The 16452-nt window shown below is 48.0% G+C and overlaps 1 protein-coding gene across 1 annotated transcript in view; it reads right to left on the reverse strand.

The window, feature by feature from the left end:
• wdr18 (WD repeat domain 18) overlaps positions 1–16452 on the reverse strand; it is a 241870-nt gene that overhangs the window by 190022 nt on the left and 35396 nt on the right. The window contains exon 4 of the mRNA XM_038777006.1: positions 8675–8816. Coding sequence (XP_038632934.1) covers positions 8675–8816 — 142 coding nt within the window. The remainder of the gene's footprint in view (positions 1–8674; positions 8817–16452) is intronic.

The following is a 16452-nucleotide window of genomic DNA, read 5'->3' on the forward strand; positions in this document are numbered from 1 at the left end:
TTAAAAGGGCTATTAACTTTGATATTGTGAATTCCAACAAGTCTAACAATTCTATTGTGCAGCGAGGAGAGCTGGAAATTGAAATGTGGGCAAAAAGTGTTGAAGAGAGTCAATTCATCCTTGTCATGTGCCAGGCTTAGCTTGATCCAGTTCAAGGTGGTCCACAAGGCCCACATGACGGCAGCCTGGATGAGCACGTTCTTTGAGGAGGTGGAGGACAGGTGTGGGCGGTGTCAGGGTAGCCCGGCGAACCATGTACATATGTTTTGGGCATGTCCGAAATGGAGGGGATTTTGGCAGGGATTCGCGGGCGTTATTTCAGAAGTCCTGGAAGGGAGGTTAACTCAGAGCGGGCAAATTTGGGGTATCGGAAGATCCGGGGGGGCAGGGGACATGGGCTGATGTCCTGGAGAGGGTTAATTCTTCCTCCTCGTGTGCGTGGCTTAGCCTCATCCAATTCAAGGTGCTGCACCGGGCCCACATGACTGGGACGAGGATGAGTAGGTTCTTTGGGGGTGAAGACAGGTGTGTTAGGTGCTCGGGGAGTCCAGCGAACCATGCCCATATGTTCTGGGCATGCCCGGCACTGGAGGAGTTCTGGAAGGGGGTGGCGAGGACGGTGTTGAGGGTGGTGGGATCCAGGGTCAAGCCAGGATGGGGACTCGCGATTTTTGGGGTTGGGGTGGAGCCGGGAGTGCAGGAGGCGAAAGAGGCCGGTGTGCTGGCCTTTGCGTCCCTAGTAGCCCGGCGAAGGATCTTGCTACAATGGAAGGATGCGAGGCCCCCAAGCGTGGAGACCTGGATCAATGACATGGCGGGTTTCATTAAGCTAGAGAAGGTCAAATTCGCCCTGAGAGGGTCGGTGCAAGGGTTCTTTAGGCGGTGGCAACCTTTTCTCGACTTTCTGGCTCAACGATAGGGTACGGGGACAGTAGCAGCAGCAACCCAGGGGGGAGGGGGGCAAGGGGGAGGGAAAAGGTGGGGGGGGGGGGGGAAAGCGGACGATGACTATGTTTGTTTATTTAATTTAAATTTATTTTGAAGTTCTTTTGTTGTTCATTGGGGTTGGGGGGGTGGGGGATGTGATACATGTGTCGATACGGTCTGGGGGTGTTACAGTTATTATGGGTTATTTTGTTGCATTTCATTGTTTGTCGTTATGTTTTATATTTTCTGTAAAAAATTCCAATAAAAATTATATTTAAAAAACCTAGCCAAAAATGAATTTGGAAAAGCCCAAGTCACTTTCCTCAGGCAAACAATTGGACAGGGTCGAATGGTTCCATGGGATGTGAAAACAAAAGTTACTGAGGAGTTTCCAATACCCTAGAGACAAAGGGAAATAATGCGATTTCTTGACACGAGTGGATTTGATCGATCATTTGTGCCAAATTTTTCTAACGTAATTGCTCCACTGATGGACTTGCTGAAGAAACGGCGAAAATTTCAGTGGACAGCGGAGTTTCAACAGGCATTTGACTGCCTGAAAGCTGTGATAACCAATTTTCCTGTGTTGGAGAATTACAAGAGGCTCTGTGGTCATATTGAACTAAAGTATCTGACTTGAAAGAGACTGTCAATTGAGAATGATTCCAGTTGGAGGAAGAACAAAAATGGACTATGTTATTATACCGGTTTGCGTATGTTGTTTTTTGAAACAAAAGAGTATATTTACTGTCTGCATTTCTTAAAGTGAAAAGGTGAAAAATGAAACCATCTTGAAGTTGATGGTTTATTTTTTTTCTTGGGGGGGGGAGGTGTCATGGGAATGTCACTTTAAGAAATGTTTGTCTGCTCAAGTGGCTGCAGGGATGTCAGAATGTGGGTGGAGCTGAGCTCTGGCTCTGCTTTTTAGTTTTGCTTTGAGGAAAAGCTTGGGTGTGTCTGTTTTTTTAGTTTTGTTTTAATGTTGGAGCTGCAGCCAGCCAAAGGTGGTGTAATTTTGATCTCTCTGCCATCTAAAGACTATCTCTATATCATTTGGTGAATTCAGAGTGATAACTGCTCTCAGTAGAGAATTTAAACCTGATGTGCTTCTGTAAAAAGGGTTTTTGTCTTATGGATGTTAAAAAGGAAAGTTTAAGGATTACTTAAGAGTGTTTTATTGTTTGGGGGTTGAATTTGAATTGATGGTTGCTAAGATGTTCACTGTATGTTTTAGGAGGAATCCCCCCCCCCCCCCTCCCAGCGCCCAAGTGTTGGGTATCTTGACGATTCTTCTTCTCCGTGATGAAGGGGTCTCACTGGCTGTGGCTTGCATAATCATCCTTTTTCATGTAGATGGGGGTAGTGCGCTGTCCCGAGTGTGGTTGGGGAAGTGCAGGACTGGTTGGGGTGTGGACTTTGAGATGTACTGGAGGTCTTGATCCCTGTATGTCAGAGTATGCTGGGTTAGGCCAGGTCCGGTGCAGTGGCTGGTATCCTGCTGCCTACTTGTGCGTGGAATGTCCTTTCTCAAAGGCACTTATTAAGGACATTCTGAGAGGTCGGATTTCGCTTCTTCGGTACATGGGGGCCTGGGATTTAGCTGAATCCTGTACTTTGGCTGATATCCTGTTGTCCTCCAATGGATGGGGCACTTTCTTGTTTGAACAAACAGCTTTTCGCCTCTTCATTTATTGATGATCGGCATGTACTGGGAAATATAGAGCCACGATTGTATCTTGATCTTTTGTTATTCTGTGATCCACTCTTGGTTTTCCTTGGGAGGCCCTGAAGGCATTGGTCATAATGCGGACATGGTGCTGCTGGTTCCTCCTGTATAAATGTATGGAATAATGTTGGTTCTGTACTGGACCTGAGACTGGAGTTAAGTTGAGTTGTGTGGCCTATTTTTTTACTCCCCTTTAGAACTGGGGTTTTTGTATGTTTTATTTGTTAATTCTTTTTGTAAGCGTGGGTATAAAGAATCCGTGATTGGCTCCTGCACGGGCGCAGAAGGGCCTGGCATCTGGGGAGAAGAGGCTATAATGTGTCATTTGTGCCTCTGGCGCTTCTGGAGTTGAGGGAGATATATACTGTACTCGTACAAGCCCGAACATGGCGCAAAATAATTTATCCTGAACTCGTGGTATTTGCGAGCAGATGCTGTTCTGGAAAGCTGGAAAGGCACCATTTTACCCTGTTTTCATGGCTTCATCTTGTTCCTCACTTGATCTCAAGTGGGGCTTATAGGGCATCTAGCCATAGTGATAGTGTTGAGCCAGTTCCACTGCTGTTCTCCTGTCCCTGTCTGTACTTATGTATGTTGAAACGTTTTTCTTTGCTTGCTGCGATGTACCATTTTTTAGATTTGTCATGTTGTGTGCAAAAATATAAAACCTTAACAAACATATATTTTTTTTTAAAAAGGGACAGCGGCAACATGTCCCATCTCTTGAACTCCTCCTCCATTTACTCCACCAGCCTTGTGAGGTTAAGCTTATGCAAGGCCCCCCAGCTCCTGGCCACCTGCACCCCCAAGTACCTGAAGCTCCTCTCCGCCCTTTTTAGTGGGAGCCTACCAATCCTGGTCCCCTGGGTGCACCACAAACAGCTCGCTCTTCCCCAAGTTGAGCTTGTACCTTGAGAAATCCCCGAATTCCCGGAGAATCCCCATCACCTCCGGCATTCCCCCCCCACCGGGTCCGCCACATACAACAATAGGTCATCCATGTAGAACGACACGCAGTGCTCCTCCCACCCCGGACCAGCCCCCTCCAATTCCCCGACTCCCTCAGCACCATAGCCAGGGTTTCAATTTCCAGCGCAAAAAGCAGGGGGGGGGGGAGACAAGGGACACCCCTGCCTCGTCCCTCGGGATATCCGAAAGTACTCCGACCTCCTCCTATTCGTGGCCACGCTCGCCATCGGGGCCTCACCCAACTGACAAACCCCTCCCCAAACCTTTCCAGCACCTCCCACAAGTACCCCCGCTCAACCCTATCGAAGGCCTTCTCCGCGTCCAGTGCTACCACTATCTCCACCTCCCCTGCTACCGCCGGCATCATTATAACGTTCAAGAGCCTCCGTATGTTGGTGTTCAGCTGCCTCCCCTTCACAAACCCAGTTTGATCCTCGTGGATAACCTGCGACACACAGTCCCCTATCCTCGTGGATAAGATCTTTGCCAGCAACTTGGCGTCCACATTCAAGAGCGAGATCGGCCTGTATGACCCACACTGCAGGGGATCCTTGTCCCGTTTAAGAATCAAGGAGATCAGCGCCCGAGACATCGTCGGGGGCAAAGCCCCCCCTTCCCTTGCCTCGTTAAAGGTCCTAACCAACAGGGGACCCAACAGTCTGCCTACATCTTGTATAATTCAACCGGGAACCCATCCGGCCCCGGTGCCTTCCCCGACTGCATGTTCCCTATCCCTTTGACCAGCTCCTCCAGCTCAACCGGCGCCCCCAGTCCCTCCACCTGTCCCTCCTCCACCCTCGGGAATCTCAGCCTGTCCAAAAAGCGCCACATCCCTCCCGCCTCCATCGGGGTTCGGACCGATACTCATAAAAGTCCCTGAAGACCCCATTAATGTCTACCCCTCTTCGCACCACATTTCCTTCATGATCCTTAACTCCACCAATCTCCCTAGCCGCATCCTGCTTACGGAGCTGGTGTGCCAGCATCCTGCTCTCCTTCTCCCCATATTCATATACCACACCCTGTGCCTTACTCCACTGAGCTTCCGCCTTTCTGGTGGTCAACAAGTCAAACTCAGACTGGAGGCTCCGCCGCTCCCTCAGTAGTCCCTCCTCCAGGGCCTCCACGTACGTCCTGTCCACCCTCACCATCTCCCCCACCAATCTCTCCCTCTCTCTCTGCTCCCTTCTCTCCCTGTGGGCTCGAATGGAGATCAACTACCCCCGAACCACCGCCTTCAGCGCCTCCCAGACCGTCCCCACTCGGACATCCCCATTGTCGTTGGCCTCCAGATACCTCTCGATACATCCTCGAACCCGCCCCCCACCTCCTCATCCGCCAGCAGCCCCACCTCCAAGCGCCAAAGCGGGCACTGGTCTCTCTCCTCCCTCAGCCCGAGGTCCACCCAGTGCGGGGCATGGTCAGAGATGACTATTGCCGAATACTCAGCATCTTCCACCCTCGCAATCAGCGCCCTACTCATAACGAAGAAATCAATCCGGAAATAGGCCTTATGCACATGGGAGAAGTATGAAAATTCCCTGGCTCTTGGCCTCGCAAACCTCCATGGATCCACCCCTCCCATCTGGTCCATAAACCCCCTCAACACCTTAGCCTACCCATCCCTTCCTCAACCTAACCTGGTCCGCCACCACCAGATGCGTCTCCTGAAGCATGGCCACATCCGCCTTCAGCCCCTTCAGGTGCGCAAACACGCAGGCCCGTTTGACCGGCCCATTCAGTCCCCTCACATTCCAGGTGAGCAGCCGGATCAGGGGACCACCTACCCCCCTCCCCCGTCGACTAGCCATCACCCTTCCGCAATCCACCACGTGCCCGCGCCCCCCGTTCCCCACAGTGACAGACCCCGATCCCGACCCCCTCTACATGCTCCAGCTCCTTCTTGGCCATTCCAGCAGCAACCCGGTAACCCCCCCCCCCCAGCTGGGGCCCCCCTAGCTGTGTAACCCCTTCCATTGCACTTCCGTAAGTCAGCCGACTCCTGCTGACCCCGGCTGCTCCCGCCACGCCAATGACCCTCCCCAGCGCAACACCATCACCTCCCCGGTGCCGGCCCCACCCACAATTCCTCTAGCGCGGGAGAAAACGGTGACAGTGCTCCCACGCTTCCATCCCAAGCCCCGCCCCCGACCCAAAACATGTTCGTCGCAGGGGAGGGGGTGTGAAAGAGGGGAAAAATCTGTACAAACTGTAACCGGTTTTGATACATGTTTGTAATAAAATACATTTTTTTTAAATAAATTATATAAATTATGGTCAACTGTGATCACAATCTTTGAGGGGCCTCAAATTTCACTTCATGCCAGTCTGAATTACTACCTTTTATCCATACCCAAAACTTAGTTTTTCAACTAATTAGCTATCCAATCTCTGACTTGCCATGCTCTGACCTTATTTATTAGTCAATTATGTGGTAACTTATCATGGGCCTTTTTAACCTACAGCATTATCCCTACCTACTCTCCTGGTTACCTTATCAAATAACATAATGGGTTAGTCAAGCAACACTTCCTTTTGAAACCCTTTTGAATATTCATTCTCATAGTTTTGGCCTTTCAAATTTGTTTTATTTTCTCCTTTATTAGGGATTCTATTATTTTTTAAACTACGGATGTTAAGCTGAATATTGTTCACTAAATGTTCTATCGCCTTGCTTAAATGTAAATGTTGCCACAGTCCCAGAGAACCATAGGCTGTTCACCCCTTTGAGAGCTGATTGGTGGTGAATTAACCTGAGAGTCACCAAGGGGCAGGGTTGAGAAGGTGGGGCTGCAGGGTAGCATGGTGGCGAAGTGGGTTAACACTGCAGTCTCATGGTGCAGAGGTCCCAAGTTCGATCCCGGCTCTGGGTCACTGTCCATGTGGAGTTTGCACATTCTCCCCATGTTTGCGTGGGTTTCGCCCCCACAACGCAAAAGATGTGCAAGGTAGGTGGATTGAACACATTGAATTGCCCCTTAATTGGAAAAAATGAACTGGATACTCTAAACTTAAAAAAAAATTAAAATTAAAAAAAGAGAAGGCTGTCATGAGTAACCTCAGCCGGTAGGGGAATTGAAATCATGAGCTGGCACTGCTCCACGTCATGAACCAGTCGCCCACCCAACTGAGCTAACTGACCTCACTTTTTCTTAAATAGAAGTAGAAAGTTAGATATCCGTTGGTCCTCTGGCATGACATCTTTTGATATATCTAATGGTACATCTGCTATATATTCCAAGGTTTCTTTCAAAATATGCAGACGGGGTTTTATCCTCTGGAGTTCGGTTAGTTTGAAAACATGGTTATATAATTTCTAATCTCATTTTATGCTATGGCCACCTGATCCATCTACCTGATAAATAGTCTTTTGGTTGTACAAAACTTGAAAAAGAGGCATTTTTAGTCAAAACTTTTCATCTTGCACTCATCAGGACATTTGCATGAATACAATGCAAGGGAATCAACATATTTATACCTGTAGGAGAGTGACTGGGTTGGCAAGTGGACTGTGATTGGTCGAAATATTGCCACAAAGAATGCACCAGCTTATGGTGACTGACAATTAACTGCCAAGCAGGCAGCTTAATCCTGATTAGTCAAGAGTTTGCCCGGATGCATTAACTAGAAGATAGCTTTCACTTATTTTGTTTAGCTGAAGACGCAATGAGTGTACAAGTTATTTCTGTCTGCAAAGTAAAGAACAGAGCCCTGCATATTGCACCACACTGCTAGCCCAACTGACAATCTTAAATTGGTTGTCAGCATTATTCTGAGCACACTGAGGATTATTTAATAAATGTTGTCCAGTCACGGAATCACATCAAATGTTGGACAGTTTGGAGTTTTGCAAGCGGAATATATTTTGTCTGGGCTCGACTGAATAACATTTTACATGTTTCCCATTGTTTTTCTACATCACCATTCATTGCTTTATTTTCTGAAGTCGCTCAAAAGACGTTTTAATTCAATCTATTACCCCGGTCGTGGTCATGCTCATGTCCTTCTCAATTATTTTCCTAAATTCTAAAGTATTATGATCATTATTGCCTAAATGTTCCCCTACGTTCTTCTCTGATCTGCCCAGGTTAATTTGCCGTTATCCGATCCAATAGTGAATCCTTCCTAGAAGGTCTGTATGAGGTAGAGTCAGTGATTCTTTGTTGTCTGTTTGGCAGGGTCTGCTTCTCGGCCAGTAGCTTGATTTGGGTTTGTAATTAGCAGCCCGTGTCCATTTCATTAATTCTTGAGGCCATCGGGGTAAAGCCAAAGGCTCCATGGGAATTAACTAATCAACCACACACCAGTTTCAGTAGAAGTGCACTCTCTCAGGTTCCTTGTTGTAAGGAGTATTAATGAAGGGTCACTCTAGTTAATCATTTTGTGTTCATGGTGGAATAGCAATGTTTTGTCAACTGCTGTCAACATACTTCATTACCTTTGATGCTGCAGACCTATTAAACCTAGACTGTACTTCAATACCTAAGCTCTGGCATTTATTGTACTTATTTATAAAATTCTGCAGATCACAGGAGGACTTGCAACATATCCAATCATTTAAATATAATGACAAAGGTTTCTTTTCAACACATGCGTTCACTACATCACCAGTTATCGATGTATAACGGCATGATCAGGTTCATACAGACTGAGGGTTCAATTACAGGATTGAGGCTTTAAATCATGGGCACTTCTACTCTTAAGGACACAAAGGACTTATTTCAAGAAAACAGGATGCCTGCTGTACTGATCAATATTCCCTCCTTTAACCATCACAAAATAAACCCATTCTTCAACATCTTGCTGTGTGCAAAACCATTGCTGCTGCATTTGTATTCATAATAATAATGCAAGCCAAGAATGTAACACGAGTACTTTTGGATGTCGTCAGGCACATTAAAAGGCTCTCTGTAAATATAGCTCAATATTCAATGATCTGCTGTCTCAGAAGCAAAGCATACGTTGGTATTCTATTTCAGTTGAAAGTTTTATTAAGCTAGTTTCAACTGAAGGAACATAGTCAGATCTAAGCTTTAAAGAGGACAAACTCACTTTAACAGTTTGATCAAGAGATGCTGTCGCAACACGAGATAGGGGGCCTCCAACTCCACAGTGTATGTCTGTCACTGGCAAGGTATGGCGAGACCAGATGTATCGGGGTTCAGGCATACGAGCAAAACTGACCTGTAAGACACTAATGGGGAGAAAAAAAAAAAAATCAACATTTCACTAGCTTGCTCCTTTCTACGTGGCAACTACGGAAGCCATATTAACATCAGAACAATACTTTAATATATCAATAAAAGACACTTTCAGTGGCAACCATGGAGTGAATGGTTGCACATTTTGTGGCTCCTGCTCAAGGTGGGGTTTGTTGATCCTTCCCCACCCATACGGGGGGAGGGGGGGGGGGAGGAGAGCGCGAGAGAGAGAGAGAGAGAGAGAGAGCGAGACTCCTCTGGTGAGGCTGGTGTATGGATCAGAGGACGAACATGCCACAGGAAAGTACAGCTGGAGCAGCAAAGTGTTTGTGGTGCGTCACAGGTGAAAATGGTGGAGGGCAAGGGGCCGCACTACCCACCCAGTGGGCTACGGAGCAGCTGGTGGAGTTTTTGAACGGCAAACACCAACACCAGAGGAAAGAGTCTTTGGAGGATTTGGCCAGGTGGAGGAGCCGCTCAGAGCTGCAATTGTGAGAGTGGAGTAGTCTGAAGGCTCAGGGCCTGCCGATCCAGAAGTTGGAAGAGGCGGTGAGACAGAACCAGAGGGTCGTCAGGATGTTGGAGGGCATCAAGGGAGTGGAGGCCGCCAAGTGTGTGACGGACATGCTGGAGAAGTGGATGGGGGTCTTCAACCAGCCCCTTGAGGTGGATTGGGCGCACAGGCACTGAGGAGGAGAAGACTCCCACAGGTGGGGGTGTCTCCGCGGGTGATGGTGATGAGGCTGCATCAATTAGTGGACAAAGAAAAGATCTTGAAAATAGGCGAGGCAGACCAGGAGATGCACCTGGGAAGGAAGTGAGCTGCGGGTCTACCAGGACCTGGATGCAGAGTTCACGAAGGGGAGGCCGGGTTCAACCAGATAAAGGCCACCCTCTTTAAGAAGGGCGAGAAGTTTGGGGTTTTGTACCCTTCCCACTTATAGGTGACACAGGAGAAGCAGGAGTTTTATTTTGACTTGTCAGAGGAGGCGATGAACTTCATGAAGGACCATGGACTGGGAGAAGAGTGAGGACATTGAACTTTGGAGAGGTGCATTGTGCTCGTTGCAAAGTGTTTGGGGTGGGTTTCGAAAGGGGAGCAGCGATGGTGAGTGTGCCTTTTGTTCTCTTTGTTGGTTCGGAGGATGGGGGTGAGGGGAAGTCACAGGCTTAGGCTGGGCCATCACGCTAGCTACGCGGGCAAGTTAACGCGAGTGAAGTGGGACGTTGCCATGAGAAGGGCGTGGGGTGGGGCAAAAGAGATGGGGTTGGTTCTTTTTTTGAAGGTGCGGGGAGGGGGGGTTTGCGGACATGGGAGTGTGGGCGCAGTTGAGGAGGGAGAGATGGTGGCAGACATCCGAGGAAGGGCCTGGAAGGCTGCGTGACCGGGCCGGCCCAAAGGGGTATGGCTGATCGGCAACGGTTGTATGTGTTCACGCAATTTTGGAGTCAGATGGCGAACGTTGTGCTTTTACAGGAGACGCACCTGAAGTTGGGGGATCAGACAAGGCTGAGGACGGGATGGGTTGGGCATGTGTTCCACTTGGGGCTGGATATGAAGACGAGGGGGGTGGGGGTGTTGGTTAATAAGAGTGTGGCGTTTCAGATGGGGAGCATTGCAGTCGATCAAGATGGTTTGCAGGAGTAGCAGGTAATTAAGGAGGAAAATTGAATTTTGTCCTTCATTGCTAGAGGGATGGAGTTTAAAAACATGGAGGTTATATTGCAGCTATATAGGGTGCTGATGAGGCCACATCTGGAGTACTGTGTACAGTTTTGGTCTCCTTACTGGCACTGGAGGGTGTGCAGAGGAGAATCACTAGGTTGAATCTGGAGTTGAGAGGATTAGTTTATGAGGAGAGATGGAGTAGACTGGGGCTACATTCATTGGAATTTAAAAGAATGAGGGGAAATTATGAAGTGAATGGATCGGATAGAAGCAGGGAGGTTGTTTTAACTGGCGGGTGAAACTAGGACTTGGTCAGCATAGCCTCAAAATAAAGGGGAGCAGATTTAGGACGGAGTTGAGGAGGAACTTCTTCACCCAAAGGGTTGTGAATCTGTGGAATTCCCTGTCCAGGGAAGCAGTTGAGGCTACTCGGTAAATGTTTTTAAGGCAAAGGTAGATAGACTTTTAAACAGTAAAGAAATAAAAGGTCAGTGGCAGATAAGTGGAGCTGAGTCCATAAAAAGTTTAGCCATGATCTTATTGAATGGCAGAGCAGGTTAAGGGGTCAGAAAGCCTATTCCTAGTTCTTGTGCTTTTATGAGTGTGTCAGCAGTGGTGAGGGAGCTGAGGGAGTTCATGAAGCGCATGGGGTGAACCAACAGAGGTTTGGGAGGCCGAGTGCAATGGACGTTTCATACCCGCGTGCACTGGGTTATTCCTGGGTTGATTTTTTTCATGATGGGCAAGGCACTGCTGATGGGGGTGGGCTGATGGGGGTGGTTTCCGACCATACGCCGCATTGGGCGGATTTGCAGATGGTTCTGGGGGAAGCACATTGGCCGCAATGGAAATTAGATGTGGGGCTGTTGGCAGATAAGGGGGTGTGCGAGGGGGTGAAGACTGCCTTTCGGGGCTATGTGGAGTGAACGACTCGGGGGGAGGTTACAGCCGGCACACTGTGGGAGACAATAAAGGATGTAGTCAGCAGGGAGCTTATTTTGATTCGGGCACACAAGGAAAGGGTGGAATGAGTGGAGAGGGCAAGGCTGGTGAACATAGAACATAGAAAGATACAGCGCAGTACAGGCCCTTCGTGTTGCACCGACATGGAAAAAACGAAAGGCCATCTAACCTACACTATGCCCTTATCATCCATATGCTTATCCAATAAACTTTTAAATGCCCTCAATGTTGGCGAGTTCACTACTGTTGCAGGTAGGGCATTCCACGGCCTCACCACTCTTTGCGTAAAAAACCCACCTCTGACCTCTGTCCTATATCTATTACCCCTCAATTTAAGGCTATGTCCCCTCGTGCTAGCCACCTCCATCCGCGGGAGAAGGCTCTCGCTGTCCACCCTATCTAACCCTCTGATCATTTTGTATGCCTCTATTAGGTCGCAATACTCCAAATGCGGCCGTACTAGAGTTTTGTACAACTGCAACATGACCTCATGGCTCCGGAACTCAATCCCTCTACCAATAAAGGCCATCACACCATAGGCCTTCTTCACCACCCTATCAACCTGGGTGGCAACTTTCAGGGATCTATGTACATGGACACCGAGATCCCTCTGCTCATCCACACTACCAAGAATTTTACCATTAGCCAAATATTCCTCATTCCTGTTATTCTTTCCAAAGTGAATCACCTCACACTTCTCCACATTGAACTCCATTTGCCACCTCTCAGCCCAGCTCTGCAGCTTATCTATGTCCCTCTGTAACCTGCAACATCCTTCCGCACTGTCGACAACTCCACCGACTTTAGTGTCGTCTGCAAATTTACTCACCCATCCTTCTGCGCCCTCCTCTAGGTCATTTATAAAAAAATGACAAACAGCAACGGCCCCAGAACAGATCCTTGTGGTACGCCACTCGTAACTGAACTCCATTCTGAACATTTCCCATCAACCACCACTCTGTCTTCTTTCAACTAGCCAATTTCTGATCCACATCTCTAAATCACCCTCAATCCCCAGCCTCCGTATTTTCTGCAATAGCCGACCATGGGGAACCTTATCAAACGCTTTACTGAAATCCATATACACCACATCAACTGCTCTACCCTCGTCCACCTGTTCAGTCACCTTCTCAAAGAACTCGATAAGGTTTGTGAGGCATGACCTACCCTTCACAAAACCATGCTGACTATCCCTAATCATATTATTCCTATCTAGATGATTATAAATCGTATCTTTTATAATCCTCTCCAAGACTTTACCCACCACAGACGTTAGGCTCACCGGCCTATAGTTACCGGGGTTATCTCTACTACCCTTCTTGAACAAAGGGACCACATTTGCTATCCTCCAGTCCTTTGGCACTATTCCTGTAGCCAATGATGACCTAAAAATCAAAGCCAAAGGCTCAGCAATCTCTTCCCTGGCTTCCCAGAGAATCCTAGGATAAATCCCATCAGGCCCCGGGGACTTATCTATTTTCACCTTGTCCAGAATTGCCAACACTTCTTCCCTACGCACCTCAATGCCATCTATTCTAATAGCCTGGGTCTCAGCATTCTCCTCCACAATATTATCTTTTTCCTGAGTGAATACTGACGAAAAGTATTCATTTAGTATCTCGCTTATCTCCTCAGCCTCCACACACAACTTCCCACCACTGTCCTTGACTGGCCCTACTCTTACCCTAGTCATTCTTTTATTCCTGACATATCTATAGAAAGCTTTTGGGTTTTCCTTGATCCTACCTGCCAAAGACTTCTCATGTCCCCTCCTTGCTCGTCTTAGCTCTCTCTTTAGATCCTTCCTCGCTTCCCTGTAACTATCAAGCGCCCCAACTGAAACTTCACGCCTCATCTTCACATAGGTCTCCTTTTTCCTCTTAACAAGAGATTCCACTTCTTTGGTAAACCACGGTTCTCTCGCTCTACCCTTTCCTCCCTGTCTGACTGGTACGTACTGATCAAGAACACGTGGATGAGATCTGGGGGGTGGACCAGGGGTGCTCGGTGGAACTGGAAGAGGGTTGTTGAGGGAGGGGCAGGTGCTCCAGATAGAGTTTGGGTTAGTGTCTCGTGGAAGGCAGTGGGGCAGTTGTGGAGGGTCAGAGGGACAGTGTATGAGTACCGGGAGAAGGCGAATAGGAGGCTGGCTTGTAAGTTGAGGAAGTAAGCAGCGGCGAGGGAAATTGGTGGGGCGAGGGACAAGAGTAGTACGGTGGTGATGGACCCAGACTGTGATAGTGGAGGACCAGACAGGTTTTGTGAAGGGAAGGCAGCAGGCGAGGAACGTGCGGAGGTTACTTTCCATGATTATGATACCCTCGGAGGAGCAAGAGGTAGAAATAGTGATGGCAATGGATGCAGAGAAGGGCTTTGATCAGGCAGAGTTGCCGTATTTGTTTGAGGTGTTGGGGCGGTTTGGGTTCGGACAGGGTTCATGAATTGGGTCCGGCTGCTGTACAAAGTGCCAGTGGCGAGTGCGCAGATGAACCAGTGCGTTTGGGGTACTTTGGACTACATTGTGGGACGAGATAGGGGTGCCCGCTCTCCCCGTTGCTTTGGCGATAGAGCCATTGGCAATGGCGCTTAGGGTGGCGAAGGATTGGAGGGTGCTGAGCATAAGGTTTTTCTGCATGCAGATGATTTGTTCGTATGTATCTCGGACCCGATTGAGGGGAATTATGGTAATTTGGGGTGAATTTGGCTGGTTTTCAGGATATAAATTGAACATGGGAAAGAGCGAGGTGTTCCAGATTAATGCCAGAGGGCAGAAAAGGAGATACGGGGAGTTGCCATTTAGTGTGGTGAGGGTGAGCTTCAGGTACCTAGGTATTCAAGTGGTGTGGAGCTAGGCCCAACTGCATTCATTGAACTAGGTTCGGATAGGTGCAGGACATGAAGGCAGATTTTAAAGGTGGAATGTTTTGCTGCGATCGCTGGCTGGGCACGTGCAGATAGTGAAAATAACAGTGCTGCCAAGGTTTCTGTTTGTGTTTCAGAGCCTCCCTATCTTTGTCCCCAAGTCTTTTTTTTAGGAAAGTCAATGGGCTGACCTTGGGGTTTGTGTGGGCAGGGAAAGCTGTGCGGGTTAGACAGACGTTTTTGTAACGGGGCGAGTTGTGTTGCCAAACTTGATAAATTATTATTGGGCGGCTAATATTGCAATAGTGAGGAAGTGGGCTGTGGAGGAGAGGTTGGTCGGGGGCGGCTGGAGGAGATTTCGTATAGGGGAACGAACTTGAGGGTCTTGTTGTTGTCGCCTTTGAGGTTCTTGTCGGCCAGGTAGTCTGTGGGGCCAGTGGTGGTATCGACTTTAAAGGTGTGGGGGCACTGTTGGCAGCATTTTGGGTTGGAGGGTATGTCATTCTGGGAGCCGATCTGCGACAATCATAGGTTTGTGCTGGTGGGGCTGGACGCGAGGTTTCAGAGTGGCAACAGGTGGGGATCAAGTATTTCAGGGACAAGTTTATAGGGGGAAAATTCATGGGGCTAGAGGAGTTGGAAGAATTGCATGAGTTGTCCAAGGGGAACTGATTTAAGCACCTGCAGGTTTTGTGGGATTTCGTGAGCAGAGAGGTATGGTCCTTCCCAGGACTGCTGCCTCTGGTGTTGCAAGACAAGCTACTATCGGAGGATGAGATAGGGGAGGGTGTCAGATATTTATAAGGAATTAATGGAGGGAAAGCATCTCAGTGGAGGATATTAAGCACAAATGGGAGGAGGATCTGGGTCCTTGATAGCCCGGAGACGGATTTTGTGGATTGGTGGGAGGAGGAGCCACCGAAAGCGGTGAGTGACCTGGCAGAATTCCAGAGATTGGACACAGTCAAGTTTGCTCTGTGGGGGTTGGTGGAGGGGTTCGCCCGGAGGTAGAAACCGTTCATCGATTTCTTCAAGGAGAATTGAGGGACCAGCCTGGCGGAGAGGGGTTTTGGGGGCGGGGGGTCTTCAATACTTCGAGACTCGACTATTCCAAGCTCTGTTACCCATGTCTTAGCTCACACCAAGTTCAATTTCCCATCATCCCCCCACGTTTGCTGAACTACATTCGCTTCCACTCTAGCAATGCCTTGATTTTAAAATTGTCATCCTTGTTTTCAAATTCCTCCATGGCTCACTCCTCTTTTTCTCTGTAATCTCATCCTGCCCCACAACCCTCTGTGATAACTGCACACCTCTAATTATGGCCTCTTGCGCATCCCTGATTTTAATTCCTGCACTATTGGTGGTCTTTGTGAACATCTAATAGGTTCTGTTGATGGATGTTAACTACCTCGTAGTTTAAGGTAATAAGTTGAACAGGTGTTGCGTATTGATTATTTAATTATACTCAGATGTGTATCTAAAGAGGAATTTAATTTTTATACTCATGAGTATATTTTTAAAAAGTCTGCCAGCACTGTGGAGATTATGTGTTAGAGTAGAGAATTAAATTCTGTGGTGAACAATCAACAGTCTCTATCAAATCATCCTAGTCCAAGTCTCCTTTTTATATCCAGTCTTTGGAATTTCCTCTGAAAGCTGTTCCTTCAGTTACCTCAATCTCGGGCTCTGCAATACCTTCTCCCACACCTCGCTCCCTTGCTTTCTTCCTTTAAGACACTCCTTAAAATCTCCTTCTTTCACCAAGCTTTTGGTCATCTGACCGAATAGGAGCATGTAGCTTGTTTTGTAATGCTCCTGTGCAGGAGCAATATTTCATTATGTTAAAGGCATTATATAAATGTAAATTGTTTCCATGACCACAGGATATCCCAAAGTCATTACAGCCAATAAGTACCTTTGAAGTGTAGTCATTGTTTTATGGTGTCGGAAACTCAGCACCCACCAACGTAAGTGATAATGACCAGGCAATCTGCTTCGGTAATGCTGACTGAGGGAAAATTATTGGCCATGACACTAGGGATAATTCTCCAGCATTTCTTTGAAATAGTGCCATATAATCTTTAACATCATCCTCAAAAGGCAGACATTCCTCAGTTTAACGACTCATCCTA

This window comes from Scyliorhinus canicula, chromosome 18 (genome assembly GCF_902713615.1).
Source record: "Scyliorhinus canicula chromosome 18, sScyCan1.1, whole genome shotgun sequence".
NCBI classification, from domain to species: Eukaryota; Metazoa; Chordata; class Chondrichthyes; order Carcharhiniformes; family Scyliorhinidae; genus Scyliorhinus; species Scyliorhinus canicula.